The 13,830-nt window shown below is 35.5% G+C and overlaps 1 protein-coding gene across 1 annotated transcript; it reads right to left on the reverse strand.

Moving 5' to 3' along the window:
* Nucleotides 1-1,605: 1,605 nt before the first annotated feature.
* On the reverse strand, nucleotides 1,606-13,344 carry rac1b (Rac family small GTPase 1b). Its single transcript, XM_039675235.2, has 6 exons — nucleotides 13,102-13,344; nucleotides 8,693-8,764; nucleotides 6,634-6,751; nucleotides 4,714-4,776; nucleotides 3,572-3,731; nucleotides 1,606-1,846 (listed from the first exon to the last, which is right to left on the reverse strand). The coding sequence occupies exons 1-6, from the start codon at nucleotides 13,134-13,136 to the stop codon at nucleotides 1,716-1,718; spliced, it is 579 nt and encodes a 192-aa protein (XP_039531169.1). The 5' UTR covers nucleotides 13,137-13,344; the 3' UTR covers nucleotides 1,606-1,715.
* Nucleotides 13,345-13,830: the final 486 nt, after the last annotated feature.

Genomic DNA, 13,830 nt, shown 5'->3' on the forward strand with positions numbered 1-13,830 from the left:
TTGTTACAGTTTTGTGAACGTCATGGCAACATACAACACAAACTTGTGTGAGAAACACTTAACGTAGCACGTAAATGCCCATAACTAACGTAAATCAAGCATATATAGGCTACGAAGTGTTAGCGAAAGAACACATTAGCGGACCGTCCGGAGAGAATAATATGGAATATTTAACAGAAAACTTCTTGCAAAAACGATAAATTCAAGAACTTTCAAGGACCTGTAACTATGCATGTTTATTTTCAAACACATTTTTTTTTTCTGATTCACAAACTTTCAAGGACCGATGCACTGTAAAAAAAGATAAGTTGACTCAACTTAACTCAGTCAAAGCAACAAGATGACTTGACTTGGTTAAGTTGAGTCAACTAATCTTTTTTGTACAGTGGTATAATTAAAACAAAACGGCTTTCTAGGGTTTGATCTAAATTTATTGCATTTTATTAACTGTAAAACAAGTGACATCATCAATACCCCTAAAAACAGGGTTACGATCTGGATCTAAGTGTGCCGATAGAGGTCGCACGCTCTGTACCTGTGCTCCTCATTCAAGTGTTCACGTCACAATACCATGATGCACACGACGTGCTGTTCCGACCAATGAGACACACAGTTACGTGTTAGTACAGTATAAACCGACTACACATGAACCAATGACTGTAGTGTACGATCTGACAGTAGTCTGTTGATTTCTGTAACATCAGCACATATAAAAGTGTCAAAAAGAAAAAAGTTTCTAAAAATTTGTTTATATGTGGCTGTAGAAGGTGAATTTTTAAATGGTGTTGATTTACGAAATATATATATATATATATTGAGATTGACACTAAATTAGATATTTCAGACGCAAAACACGTGAAAGAAAATATGGAAAATATACTTTGAGTAAACAAAATGAAGCCTAGTTTTAGGATCACTGTACATATTTATGGTTTCAATTAAGCCCATTTTCCACAATCAAAGTCCTCATATAATAAAAAAAAACTAGTTACTTTAATAGAAAAATATATTATTTAACTTATTCACCAACCATTGGTAATATTGGTTGTACTTTAATTAAAAATGAACTTTAAAATGACCGTATATTGTGATGAAAATGGTCCTAAAATACAAGGTTCATTTTCTTTATGAAAAACATGATTTCTAGGATCCGGAAGTGACGTGATGCGGCGTGTTTTCGTGCCTTGAATTACATTATACCCCCCAAAACAAATGGCATATAGTGTGCACATAACCCCATGATGAAGATATATAAAAATCTGTCGCCTCATCCTCCATTAACTGATCCTCACGATTCACCAATAACTCTTTCAATCAATATCCCTGGCTTCACAGTGGTTAGCCAAATGGTTGCAGCCCTTTAGCGGTTAAAAAGCAAGAAATGTGGTGTATGCTAATGTAGTGCTATTTGGCAAGATCTTCATTTCTCTCTCAAACAAAGACTGTAAACAAACATTATGGGTTCTCAATGGAAGGAACCATCTTCAGGACACTGTTAACCGTCTTAAAAAAAAAAAAAAAAAGAGTTAATATCCATTAGTCAAAGGCCGCAGCTCGTCCAATAGCACGTGTTTGTCTAAGGGAGACGGGATGTTTTACTACATGTTTTGGGAAGTGTGTAAAGTTGAACTGGTGATTACAATGGAGGAAAAGTTGATCGATGAAAGCCGGGTCTCATTTCTCCTTCAGAAACATAGTTTGGGTGGCATCAGTCTCTAGAGAAGTGAGCATTTCCTGCCCCTCTTCTTGACCGGCGGGGGGCACAGCACGGCCCGGATGGCCTCGTCGAACACCGTCTTAAGCCCGCGCTGTGTGAGCGCCGAGCACTCCAGGTACTTCACCGCCCCTAACACACACACACACACAAAAGCACGGATTCAGGACAAACATCTTCAAAGAGCCTAATTTCTGAGGTTGAGGTTTACTTTATTGGGTTTGATTATTATTTACTTTATTATTAGGCTTAGGTTTACTTTATTAATTATAGCAGCAGTGACCTTGTACAGCATCAAATTTTTAACATTTAACAAAATTGTCTTAAAAGTTTCACTTATACAATTTACCGTATTTTCCGCACTATAAGGTGCACTTAAAAGCCTTTAATTTCTCAAAAAACGACAGTCAGCCATATAATCCGGAGCGCCTCATATATGGATCAATTGATTAATTGGATAACAATGCTCTGCGTTATTAAATTCGCCCGCGAACACGCGCTCGTGTCCATCTTATGCCCGCTCTGTTACACGGCCAGTTCAACCTCGTATAAATCAGGTTATATGTGTCAGACACACCGTCCCCGGAGCTGCTCGCGCGTCACATAATGTTCATAAAGCGCTCCCCATTCACAGTAACCGGGTCGTCCCATTCAAATCAGCCAGCTGTTGCTGTCAGCGAGCCGCGCACATTGAATACTCATATGAGTCAGGCTGCGAATGTAAGTTACGTGCCCGCCCCAGCGCGCTCATGCTTACTAAAAAAACGCCTCACCTCCGGCGTCGCGCACTCGCTACATTCCCTTTAGCACATCTAGTGGATGCATAACACAAACCCAGTCAAACGTGTGACTGCAGTATCTTATGCGCCTTATAATCCAGTGCGCCCTATATACGAAAAATGTTCGAAAATAGGTCATTCATTGAAGGTGCGCCTTATCTTAATTAGCCTGTGAATCTCAACAATGGTGACAATTATAAAGCATGTGGCAGTGCATTCTAGGTGCCACCAATCAAAACTCATTCATACCTCCCATCTTACATTGCTACATGAATAAATAATGATCTTATGTTCAGAGGTGATCTGTTTGTCACCATTGCTGAGATTTATACGCCAATTCTTGATGTCTGTGTGAGCCTACATAAAATATTTTTGGGATTTTTTAATTTTTTTTTATTTGATTGTGTGGATTTCATTGAAAAGGCTAAAAATGGTATGTTCTAAAATGACCGTGCTGCTAAAATCCATAAGGTAAATTTAACTCAGAATTTATGCTCTTGATGAGTTCAGCGATTCAGATGAATTAATGATTGTTAAAACACAACCATCACCATCAGATCACCTTTTCTATTTGTTCATGTGGCTGTTATAACAAACAAAAATAGCCAAACAAAATCTAAAGTTAAAGATTTAAGGGTCAAGAGCCCAGCTAAAGCAAACACTGATCACCATAATGGTGACTTAAAATTACGGTTTTCTCCTTAAGAGATTCTGCTTGTTATCATCAGGTGTCTTCAATAATGCTCAATCACTCAATTATTCACTTAATTATCTCATTAACTTTAACACTGCTTCAGTGTTCATTTAACACTCTGCTCAGAGTTGATATAATTCACACTTTAAAGTGTTAATTTAACACTAGGGATTTTGCTGTGTGTATGTAACTTAAGCATATCAAATATCACATTATCTAATGAGTCATCGCATATCAAATTTTTGTTCAGTATCGTGCCCTAGTGTGAACTCAGCATGTATCTGGTGTTTGTATGCTTTAGTCCAGAAAACAAATGACACACAGCACCTGTAAGGTGAAGTGCACTACTAAAGAAGTGTTTTGGCGGCGTGTTTAAGCACCTACCGATCTCTTTGGCCATGGCCAGGCCCTGAGGATACGTGATGGGAGTGAGCTTCTTCTCCTTCAGCTTCTCGATGGTGTCCTTATCGTCTCTCAGATCAAGCTTGGTTCCCACCAGGATGATCGGAGTGGCTGGACAGTGGTGTCTCACTTCTGGATACCACTGAACACACACGGCATTCCACATCCATCACAACATCCAACACTGGTAACAATGTCTGCTAGTATGGCAAGCCGTTTTAACTTTTAATCATTTCCAGGATATGAATTCTTGATAAACAATTATATTTTCACTAGTTAAAATAATAGTCATTGATATCAGGAACTAGATTTCTTCTAGTAACAATGGAAATTTTTGATGACAGGAATTACATTTCCACTAGTTAAAATGATAATTCTTGACATCAACAATTGAATTTGAACTAGTAAAAATTATAATTGCTGATATCTGTAACTGTATTTTCACTTACAGCTATTCAAAACCAATTGTTAATATCAAGAATTAATTTCTTACTAGTTGAAATACCAATTTCACATATCAGAAATACAATTATTACTAGTAAAAACCTTTATTTTTGATATCAAGAATTCAATTGTTACTAGTTGAAATGTCTATTCTTGATATCAACAATTGAATAGCTACTAATAACAATGCTCATTTTTGATATCAATAATTCAATTTTCACTAGTGACAATGTTAAATTCTGATATCATGAATGTGATTGTTACTAGTAAGAAAGCCATTTTAGATATCTGAAATAATATTGATATCAGAAATACATTTTCAGATATCAAAAATGAATTTTTTTACTAGTACCAATTGAATTGTTGATATCAAGAATAGACATTTCAACTAGTAACAATTTAATTATTGATATCAGGAATTCACATTTTTAATAGTAACAATGTAATTAGTGATATAATATCAAGATCAAATATTTGATCATATCAAAAATGATATTTCTACTAGTAAAAAAATCTATTCTTGATATCAACAATTGATTTTGAAACATTTCAACAAGTGAAAATACAATTACAAATATCAGCAATTGAATGGTTGATATCAAGAATTCATCTCCTGGAAATGAATAAAAGTTAAAACGGCTTGCCATTTTACCTCGTACTTTGAAGGAGACAGCGCTCACCTTTGCACGGACGTTCTCGAAAGAGGCAGGACTCACAAGGGAGAAGCAGATGAGGAACACGTCCTGTGGGACAAAAGCATTGGGGATGTACCAATGAAGATGTGTTCATTGAGTATTTAAAGAGCATTAAACTAATATGCACGTGCTTTATGTGGTATGCATTACAGCCAGAACTGTGCAAGACACTGAAATTTGACAAGAAGTGCCGTTGCATTGAAGTGACCATGAGCACTCGAAGAAACGTATGACAATATTAAAAGAACACACAGGAGATGAAACATGAATGCAAATGCTATTAGTTAATCATTAAAAAATGTGTGGTTGCATACATTACCGATATAAAGTTAATGTAACTGGAAATTTAGTCATCATCAATCATAAAACACAGTCTTGATTATATCTTTCCATTACTGTTAATTTAAGTGGACAAAGATTTAAAGACAAAGCCATGTCTAACTCGTTCATTGTAGCAGCCAAAGCCAACTGGTGTTCATCCACAGCCATCTTGGTATTTCCAAGATGAACCAAAACTTCGTTGCAAGTATATCAGGGCCTTAACGCTCTGTTTAGTTCCTGTCTCAATGAATCCCCTCCTCTGATTGGTCGGCTGGAGCAGTGTGTTGTGATTGGTCGAGTGTGTTTGGGAAATGCCCCACCCCTTACCATAACCGCCAGTTTCAACACACTAACTAACTGAACGAGGCCCCGCCCCTTTATTCTGCATATGAACTATTATAATGAGAAATATTGTGACGTGTTCCTGGAAGAAACTCGAGACTACAATGAAACACTGACACACACTCTAAACACATTGATTTATATTTCAAAGCACTGAACACAAGCGGGGCCAAAGTTAAACAACTGCAAATTTAGATTTACCTTTTTTTAATAATAAATTTGACCTTATTGGCTTTTGCAGTATTTTTTAATATATTGTATTTTTTCAAGTGCTAGTTTTGTCTGTAGTGCTTGTTTTATTGACTTATCTCTGTATGATCTGAAAGCATACTTGATTTTAAACACAAATAAAATGGTTTTGAAGAAATTGTTTGACTTTGCCAGAATGGTCAATGGTTTGGAGAGTTTTGGATTTGTGTTTAATGTTGTGAGAAATGGGTGAAGGTTTCAAGAAGTAATGAATAATTGACAGCAGATGTGTGCTTTATTTTTCTAATAATTCAACGGCCCGGAGTACTACAGTAACCACACCTTGAAACATTGTTCAGATTGAGTATTTCAAGATGTTTGTTAAGTGTTTGTTATTAAAACACAGACTGAATGCGCTGAACACGTGTTTGGGCATGATCAGTCATAAGTATCAAATTACATTCATAACCGGCCTTACGGTAAGTGTGTCCCCGGCTTTATGCAGTTATTAATGCAGTTATGAGAGAGAGGAGACATTGGCGTCAATATTATTTATTAAATTCGTTTTAATTCGTTCATTCTTTTTTGTATATAATTGACGATAGACTAGTCTAATAAAAGAAACACAAAGCACTTTTAACAAGTATAGGCCTATCAATAATTATTTATTTGTTATATTTTCTACGAAAACCCGTGCAGAAGGACTACCAATTTATTTATATATTCAGTTTAATTTACTACTTTCTTTTTCAAATTAAACTGCATGTTTTACATTGATTGTGAAGTTAGACATCGGAAATGGCATGGATGTGTATTCTTGTTATGAATTGTATCCTATTTTTTCGTTATTATAGTTGACTACGCGCAGTGATATGGAAACTGTAATGCGGTCAAACCTGCCGGAACTACTTTAGCCGTGCGTTTCCCTGAAAATAATTGCACACCTTCGAAAGTTAGTCAACCAATCAGATTCAATCATTCAACAGCCCTGTGGTTTAAATGTGTCTAAGCAATTGTGTAAAACGGTATAAGTTGTGAGAGGTGTGATCGTACTGTTTGAGGGTAGGACAGGGGGCGGAGCCTGTCGTAATCCTCCTGTCCTGCTGTATCCCACAGACCCAGGTTCACTGGCTTCCCGTCCACCATCACATTCGCAGAATAATTATCAAATCTGTCAATTGAAAGGCAATGCAATTCTGATTATTAGGATGTTATCATGATCACCAGGTTAAAAAGCTGACTGTAAGCAAATGCAGAACCCACAGATGACAGGAGGCTTTACAAAACTCAAACATGCTCACATTAAAATACTTTATTGCACATCTCTCTGGAAGACCCCGTTTTAAATGGTCGAATCACAGCTGCTCTAAGACATCTACACTGAACAAACTTACGAACACAAACTTTTGTTTTTGCCCCCATTTTCCATGAGCCGAACTCAAAGATCTAAGACTTTTCTATTCTATGTACACAAAAGGCCTATTTCTCTCAAATATTCTTCATAAATCTGTGTTAGTGAGCACTTCTCCTTTGCTGAGATCCATCCACCTCACAGGTGTGGCGTATCAAGATGCTGATTAGACAGCATGGTTATTGCACAGGTGTGCCTTAGGCTGCCCACAATAAAAGGACACTCTATAATGTTCATTACACATATTTCAGTATATTGCCCGCTAAACTGGATATTTCTTATGGAAAACTATTTATGCCTCTTGTGACAAGCAAATCTTGTGATTTAAAAGGTCTCGGAGGACTTTAGCATTAATTTATGTAGCATTAAATATGTTTATTTAACAAATTAGAGCCACATGATTAACTGTTAAAAGATCAAAATCTTAAAGCTTTGACTAGTGCAATCACAGCCAATATTGAAGTTTGCTGCCGCTGACCCAGAGAGCAGTTTCCATGTATAGGTATGAAACAGCTTAACCCTTGTGCATCAATTAAAAAAAAGTTACACATAGCTAAAAAGAAGAAAAAAACTTGTCATAAAAATGTGACGCTTTGGAGCACAGACTTAAGTTTGGTATCATTTTAAAATGGTAAATGGACTGCATTTATATAGCGCTTTCATAGACCTAATGGCCACCAAAGCGCTTTACATGTTGCCTCACATTCACCCATTCACACACACATTCATACACCGACAGCGGTGTCAGCCATACAAGGCGCCATCCAGCTCGTCGGGAGCAGCTATGTCTGTGTTCATTATGCTGGCAAGGGTTTTATGCTTATTAAAGACAAAACCGACTATGTTTAGACTATTATACTCACGAAGTCCGAAATTGACACAGTTTTTGCATGTTAAATGCAATATAATCCGTGAAAAATAACTTTTGTTACTGGCCAGCTGTTCTTGAGGCGGATTTTCTATGTATGTGCGCATCATCCCAGAGAGTGCGCGAGCACTGATCAGTTTAAAATCGCCTGAATGTTTAAACTGGTAAAGACTTAAAAAGACGTGCAAATGGTAAACTTCATTCACGATGCACTGCTGGCCCGATTGTGCAAGTGAATATCCCGTCAACCGCTGAACACTCACGCTGTTTGTGAAATTGCGTCTGGCATTTTATCTATGTGGATTACGATTGCGGGAATATCCCGAATTTTAATTAGGAGACCTGCGGGAATGATTAGAATTATGCGCAATACCCGCGCCGAAATTCGAGCCCTGTGAACACACATACAAAATGTCTTTCGTCCTGTAGGCGTCCTGGAGAATATTTCTGTTCGTCCTAAACACATTTTCTATCGTCCCCAGGACGATAGGACGCCGTTAGTCTCGAGCCCTGCATCAAAGTAAGAAAAACAATAACAACAATAGCGTTGCTTGGCTTAACAAGGAACCAGAGACACAAAGACTGAATGTAAAAAAGGAAGGAGGGCGAGGACAGGTTACATTGTTGCTAACTATTCCAATATTGACTGAAGATTACAGTAATATGATATTTAGATTAATAATGTAACATTGCACCTTGTTTCTAGGCCGACTGTTTTTTCTATCCTAAAAGGGAAACTTTTTCTTGGAGGAATCTTTAAGCTAATCTAGAAGTCATGAAGTGATTTCTGTGTTTATACAGCTGTGTGTGTGTATTTGAGCAAACACACTCACACTGTGGGGATGTATTCTCCAGGAAAGGCATTGGTGGTGTAGCTGATCAGCAGACATGTTTTACCCACAGCTCTGTAATAAGGAAGAACACAGGTAAAGGCGATGACAGTAAACATCGTGACACATGATATTAACAGTAACAGGTTGAAAAACTAGTCTGAGGACAGAGTCATCAGGATCAAAAGCGTTCTCATATGACTAAATCGCTGTAGGGCTCAAATCCCATTTTGTGCCGTTCACTTCCTCCTAAAACCGAAAGCTTTTTTGCAAACTTTTTAAAATGCAACAATAAAAAGAAGCCGTGCACATTTAAATTGAAACATAATGCCTCAATTATTAGATAATGCAGTTCATTTTACAATGCAATTAATCTTTTAACATGTAAACTAGGAGAAAAAAATAGTTGGAAACACTATTTTAATGCATCCTTGTTGTGCGTTTCATGCATCGTAATAACTATAAATTATGCATAATTACATGCAAATAAATCAAACCCCAACTAGGGTTGGGAATCGAAAATTCATTCCAATCCTGGAATCGAAAACTCGAGGGCAGGAATCAGATACTTGTAATTAATGACTGCAATTAAAGGAGTAGTTCACTTTAAAAACATTTTTGCTGATAATTTACTCACCCCCATGTCATCCAAGATGTCCATGTCTTTCTTTCTTCAGTCGAAAAGAAATTAAGGTTTTTGATGAAAACATTCCAGGATTTTCTCCATATAATGGATTTCAATGGGAACCAAACGGTTCAAGGTCCAAAAGACAGTTTCAGTGCAAACTGTTCAAAGGGCTTTAAACGATTCCAGATGATGAATAAGGGTCTTATCAAAAGAAACGATCGTTTATTTAATAAATAAATAACAAAGTTTAAGTTTTATAAGATCAAGGAGAAGATGAGTCACGAACGCGCATCACAGAACAGAGCAAGGCGAGCATTTGAGCTTATAAAACTTTGTTATTTATTTATTAAATGAGCGATCGTTTCCCTTGATTACTTGTCTGTAATCGTTTAAAGCCCTTTAAACAGTTTGTAGTTTGTACTGAAAATGTCTTTTGGACCTTGAACCGTTTGGTTCCCATTGAAGTCCATTATATGGAGAAAAATCCTGGAATGTTTTCATCAAAAACCTTAATTTCTTTTCAACTGAAGAAAGAAAGACGTGGACATCTTGGATGACATGGGGGTGAGTAAATTATCAGCAAAAGTTTTCAAAAGTGAACTAATCCTTTAAATGTTTTAGAATAAGACTAAATGTGAATGATATCCAAGTTTGTATCTTTACCTTATTGGAATTGAAATTAGAAATGAATAAGAATCGGAATCCCAATCCTAACCCGTTAGAGATAGTCCATGAAGTAAATTAATATATCTAATTAGTTGTATAATTACAATTTACTGAATTAAATAGTCCAACTATGTAAAGTTTGATGTATAAATATGGAAGTTTATTGAACCTTTATAAAGAATCTAAAAGAAAAAATTTTTTTTAAATTAAAAACTGCATATGCATTTATGTTTTGTCTAACATTGTTTAAGCGTTTAAGATGCAGTGAGAACATGGAGCAAGATTATGAAATCTGGTGCAGATGCTGAGATTGATGATGAACTTTTGATCGCTTGTATTATAAATCATTGAGATCTTTATTACAGTATGATATCAGTCATAGTCGTCACTCTATATCTGCCAGTTATGTCTTAGGAAGGTGATATTCAAATGCTTAGTTCTGCCTAAATTCAATGTTATCATAGAAAGTGATCGAGTCTCTTCAGAAAATTCAGGCTAAACCGCTCGATTTATATGGATTAATTTTTTACGATCTTTTTGAAGTGTCAAGTAATTGCTTAGTCCGTCGACGGAGGGACAAATCTCAGATTTCATCAATAACATTTTCATTTCAGTTCCGAAGATGAGCGGGTTTGAAACGACATGAGGGTGAGAAATTATTAATGACAGAATTTACATTTTTATCCATCTAAATTGTGCATGAATTCACTCTTAAAACAATCGAAGAGCTTTCTAGAAGAGTTTTCTGAATGTTAAGAAGTGTCAAAGAATAATCATCAGTGTTTCTACAAAGTCAAGACAGACGTAATACCCATTACAATAAATACGAATCAACAGAATAGAAGTTCAATCCGATTAACGAAAAAATTAAAAATAAAAGGAAGTTTAATCAGTGGCTTTAAAGAGGCTTGTCATTAAGAGGGAGTGTTGTGTAATGATTATAAAGCTCTTCGGGCTGATCGTAAAATATCAGGAGATTGATAAGATGCTTGTTGATTTTGCTCGGAAAAAAGGGAAATTACATTTTAATGTAATTAAATGTAATTTAAATTTTTACGACTTAATGAATATCACTACATTAAACAATTAGACAACTTGTTAGGTATCCAGTCTCTGTTTGGGATATTATTCTCCTCCATATTTGGAGATTATCAAACTTTAATCATCAAGCTTTTCTAGCATGTTCAGTTTAACCTGTTAACTGTCACCCCCCCTTTTTTGAATAGACATGAAAATGCACATTTCGAACTTAAATGGTTGTAATTCAAGAATGCTTTGGAATATAGACATATGATTGGTCTTGTTTTAAAGAAGACAGTTGGCAGATTTTTGTAGAAGTGAAATAAATTAAGAAAGTGAAACAGAAAACAAGTTATAGAAGTTTGAGTTTATGAAAATGTACAATGTAAAAATATTAATTATTCATATTTTACATAAAATATATATTTTCAAAACCTGGGCTACTCTAAAATGGCAGAAAGATCAAAGCCAAAAATCTGAACAAGTTGTGTTTCAAATTTTAGGTTGATATCTCAAAAAATGAGCTTTCAGTAAGATTTTGTTTGAGCGCAGTACCAAACTTTTTCACTAGGGCACAATCAGACTCCATTACTGCCCATATAAGGGCGCCTGCATTTCCATTCGTGTTTTGAGTGATATGAACCATTATTTTCACAACTTTCATACAATTTCTGAAGTAGAGATCCTATTCAGAAGTAGCATGGGAAGTTTGGCAGATTTTGATATGAATTGAACCTCTAAGAAACACATACAAAGAACACGCATGTAAGTCATAGCTAGCTGACACGTCACAAATGGTGAATTTATTATTTTTTTCTTGAGATTTCAAACTTTTCAGACCTTTTTTTTCCAAAATAATTGAATGGATTCTATCTTTTGAACTTTTGGCATGAAAACAAACTGAGGTATCTACCATTTTTTCATGATTTTTCATGTTTACTGCTATTTTAAAATAAAGGTCTGAACACGCCTTATGAGTATGAAAATATTCTTGTTTTATATTGATAAATTATGGCTCCTATGTAATATATTTTGAAAATCAGTCACCAAATATGGAAATTAGAGATTGTAAGCTTTCAAATGATATATAGTTTGTCAATATTATTTAAGGTATTTACTAAGATATTATTGTTTTAAAAATATAGTGGCAAACGTCCCACCTGTGGGACGGTGACAGTTAAGTGGTTTTAACTTACAAAACAACTTTTTACCTCACCAATTAAATACTTCTCAAATGGAATAAGGACATTTGATTTACACAAGACTGCTTTCTTTGAAAATTGGTTTCTGAATAAGAGGCTATTGTTTTGGTGGGCCAATTATATAATCCAGATGGCCACCTTTTTATACTTTTAGGGAATTAATGGCAATCTATAATATTTCCAGACCGCCGAGGGAATTCGCAGTTGTGTTGGCTGTGATTTCTGTTTAAACGGCAATAAGATTAGATTATCATCGCACCAAATCCCTGGAGGGAAAATCTGGTGTAATAATCATAACCTATCAATAATGATGTTGTTTCGAGTCCAAATGTAATTGCATATTGGAGTCAGGTTTGTGAGGGATGTTGACTGGAAGAAATCTCTTAAACAATGTGAAAGTAGTATCTTCAAAACTTCACAGAATATACCCTGCTATACATTACTTAAACATTACTTATTTGCTTTTATTGTTGGAAATATTGATGGAAATGTAATATTATAGTGGAAAGATGTTCTTTTGTGGATATATGTAAACTCCAAAAACCAACATGCACCTTTATTACGACTTTCTTTATTTTAATGGCTAAATTTCAGGAAAGCTATTTAAATGGTACAAGCATTTAGACCCTCTAAAATATTAGCATTGTTTATACATCTCCCTTGCATTGATTTGAATTTTTTAATTGGTATTTTTGTTTTGACTTATTCTTCAATAAAAAATAAAAAAATAAAACCGTGCGCGTGACGTCACGCAGGAGTCAGGCGTCATCGAGGCCATAAACGCGGTCTCAAGCGGCAGTTCAGCAGGCTTGGAGACTCAGTAGAAGTCATTATAAGTAAGTAAAGTCCTCTTTAGAGGGACAAAATGTCAGTACCGAGACAGCAAAGTTACTCACCCGTCTCCGACGACCACACACTTGATGGCCTGCATGACTTCAACTCGATATTTACTCTCCCTCCGCGCGAAATTACACAAGAGATCGGTCAAATAAACGACGCTGTTCAAACAACACTTATTGCGACTGGGGATTAAGACGCTTTTGTAGATTAAGTTTTCTTCCTCCTCTCATTCCCACACACAGGAATGAAGTCGAGTAAGAAAGTTTGAAGCCACCACCCAAGACAGGAAGTGACTCCTGCAGATTTACAAGCGCACTTCCGCTCGGTTCCCTCCAGAATAAAAGTCCAACAGCTAAAACCTATCTATCTATCTATCTATCTATCTATCTATCTATCTATCTATCTATCTAACAGTGTTCAGAATGATACACATTTATTAAGACACTTTTTAATCAGCTTTAGGACTGTGTACTCAGGGATTCACACAGTTATGCTTTATTTTAAATCTCTTGATTAATTTATTATTTTTCAGCAAGATGGCTTAATTATTTAACAATAACGTTTTTATATTTAATTTGATTTATTTTTATTTTATTTAACAATAATCTTTATTGTTAGTAGTAGTAGTAGTAATATGTTTTCAACTGTACAGAGACATAATGATATACAGTTTTTTGTAAACACATAACATGTTCAATGACATCTGAACTTACGGGATAAAACAAAAAAAAATTGCTATGAAAACAAAAATAACAAAGTAAAAATAAGAGGAGATAATACAATTA

This window comes from Pimephales promelas, chromosome 3, assembly GCF_988280905.1.
Source record: "Pimephales promelas chromosome 3, fPimPro1.hap1.1, whole genome shotgun sequence".
NCBI classification, from domain to species: domain Eukaryota; kingdom Metazoa; phylum Chordata; class Actinopteri; order Cypriniformes; family Leuciscidae; genus Pimephales; species Pimephales promelas.

What these genes read in the sequence shown, in the direction of transcription:
- rac1b (XM_039675235.2), bottom strand. Translation starts at nt 13,136, where the DNA reads ATGCAGGCCATCAAGTGTGTGGTCGTCGGAGACGG. An exon ending in TCGAGAACGTCCGTGCAAAG is followed by an intron (nt 3,732 to 4,713) that starts GTGAGCGCTGTC and finishes GTGTGTGTTCAG; the next exon opens with TGGTATCCAGAAGTGAGACA. An exon ending in GGCCATGGCCAAAGAGATCG is followed by an intron (nt 1,847 to 3,571) that starts GTAGGTGCTTAA and finishes TGTGTGTGTTAG; the next exon opens with GGGCGGTGAAGTACCTGGAG.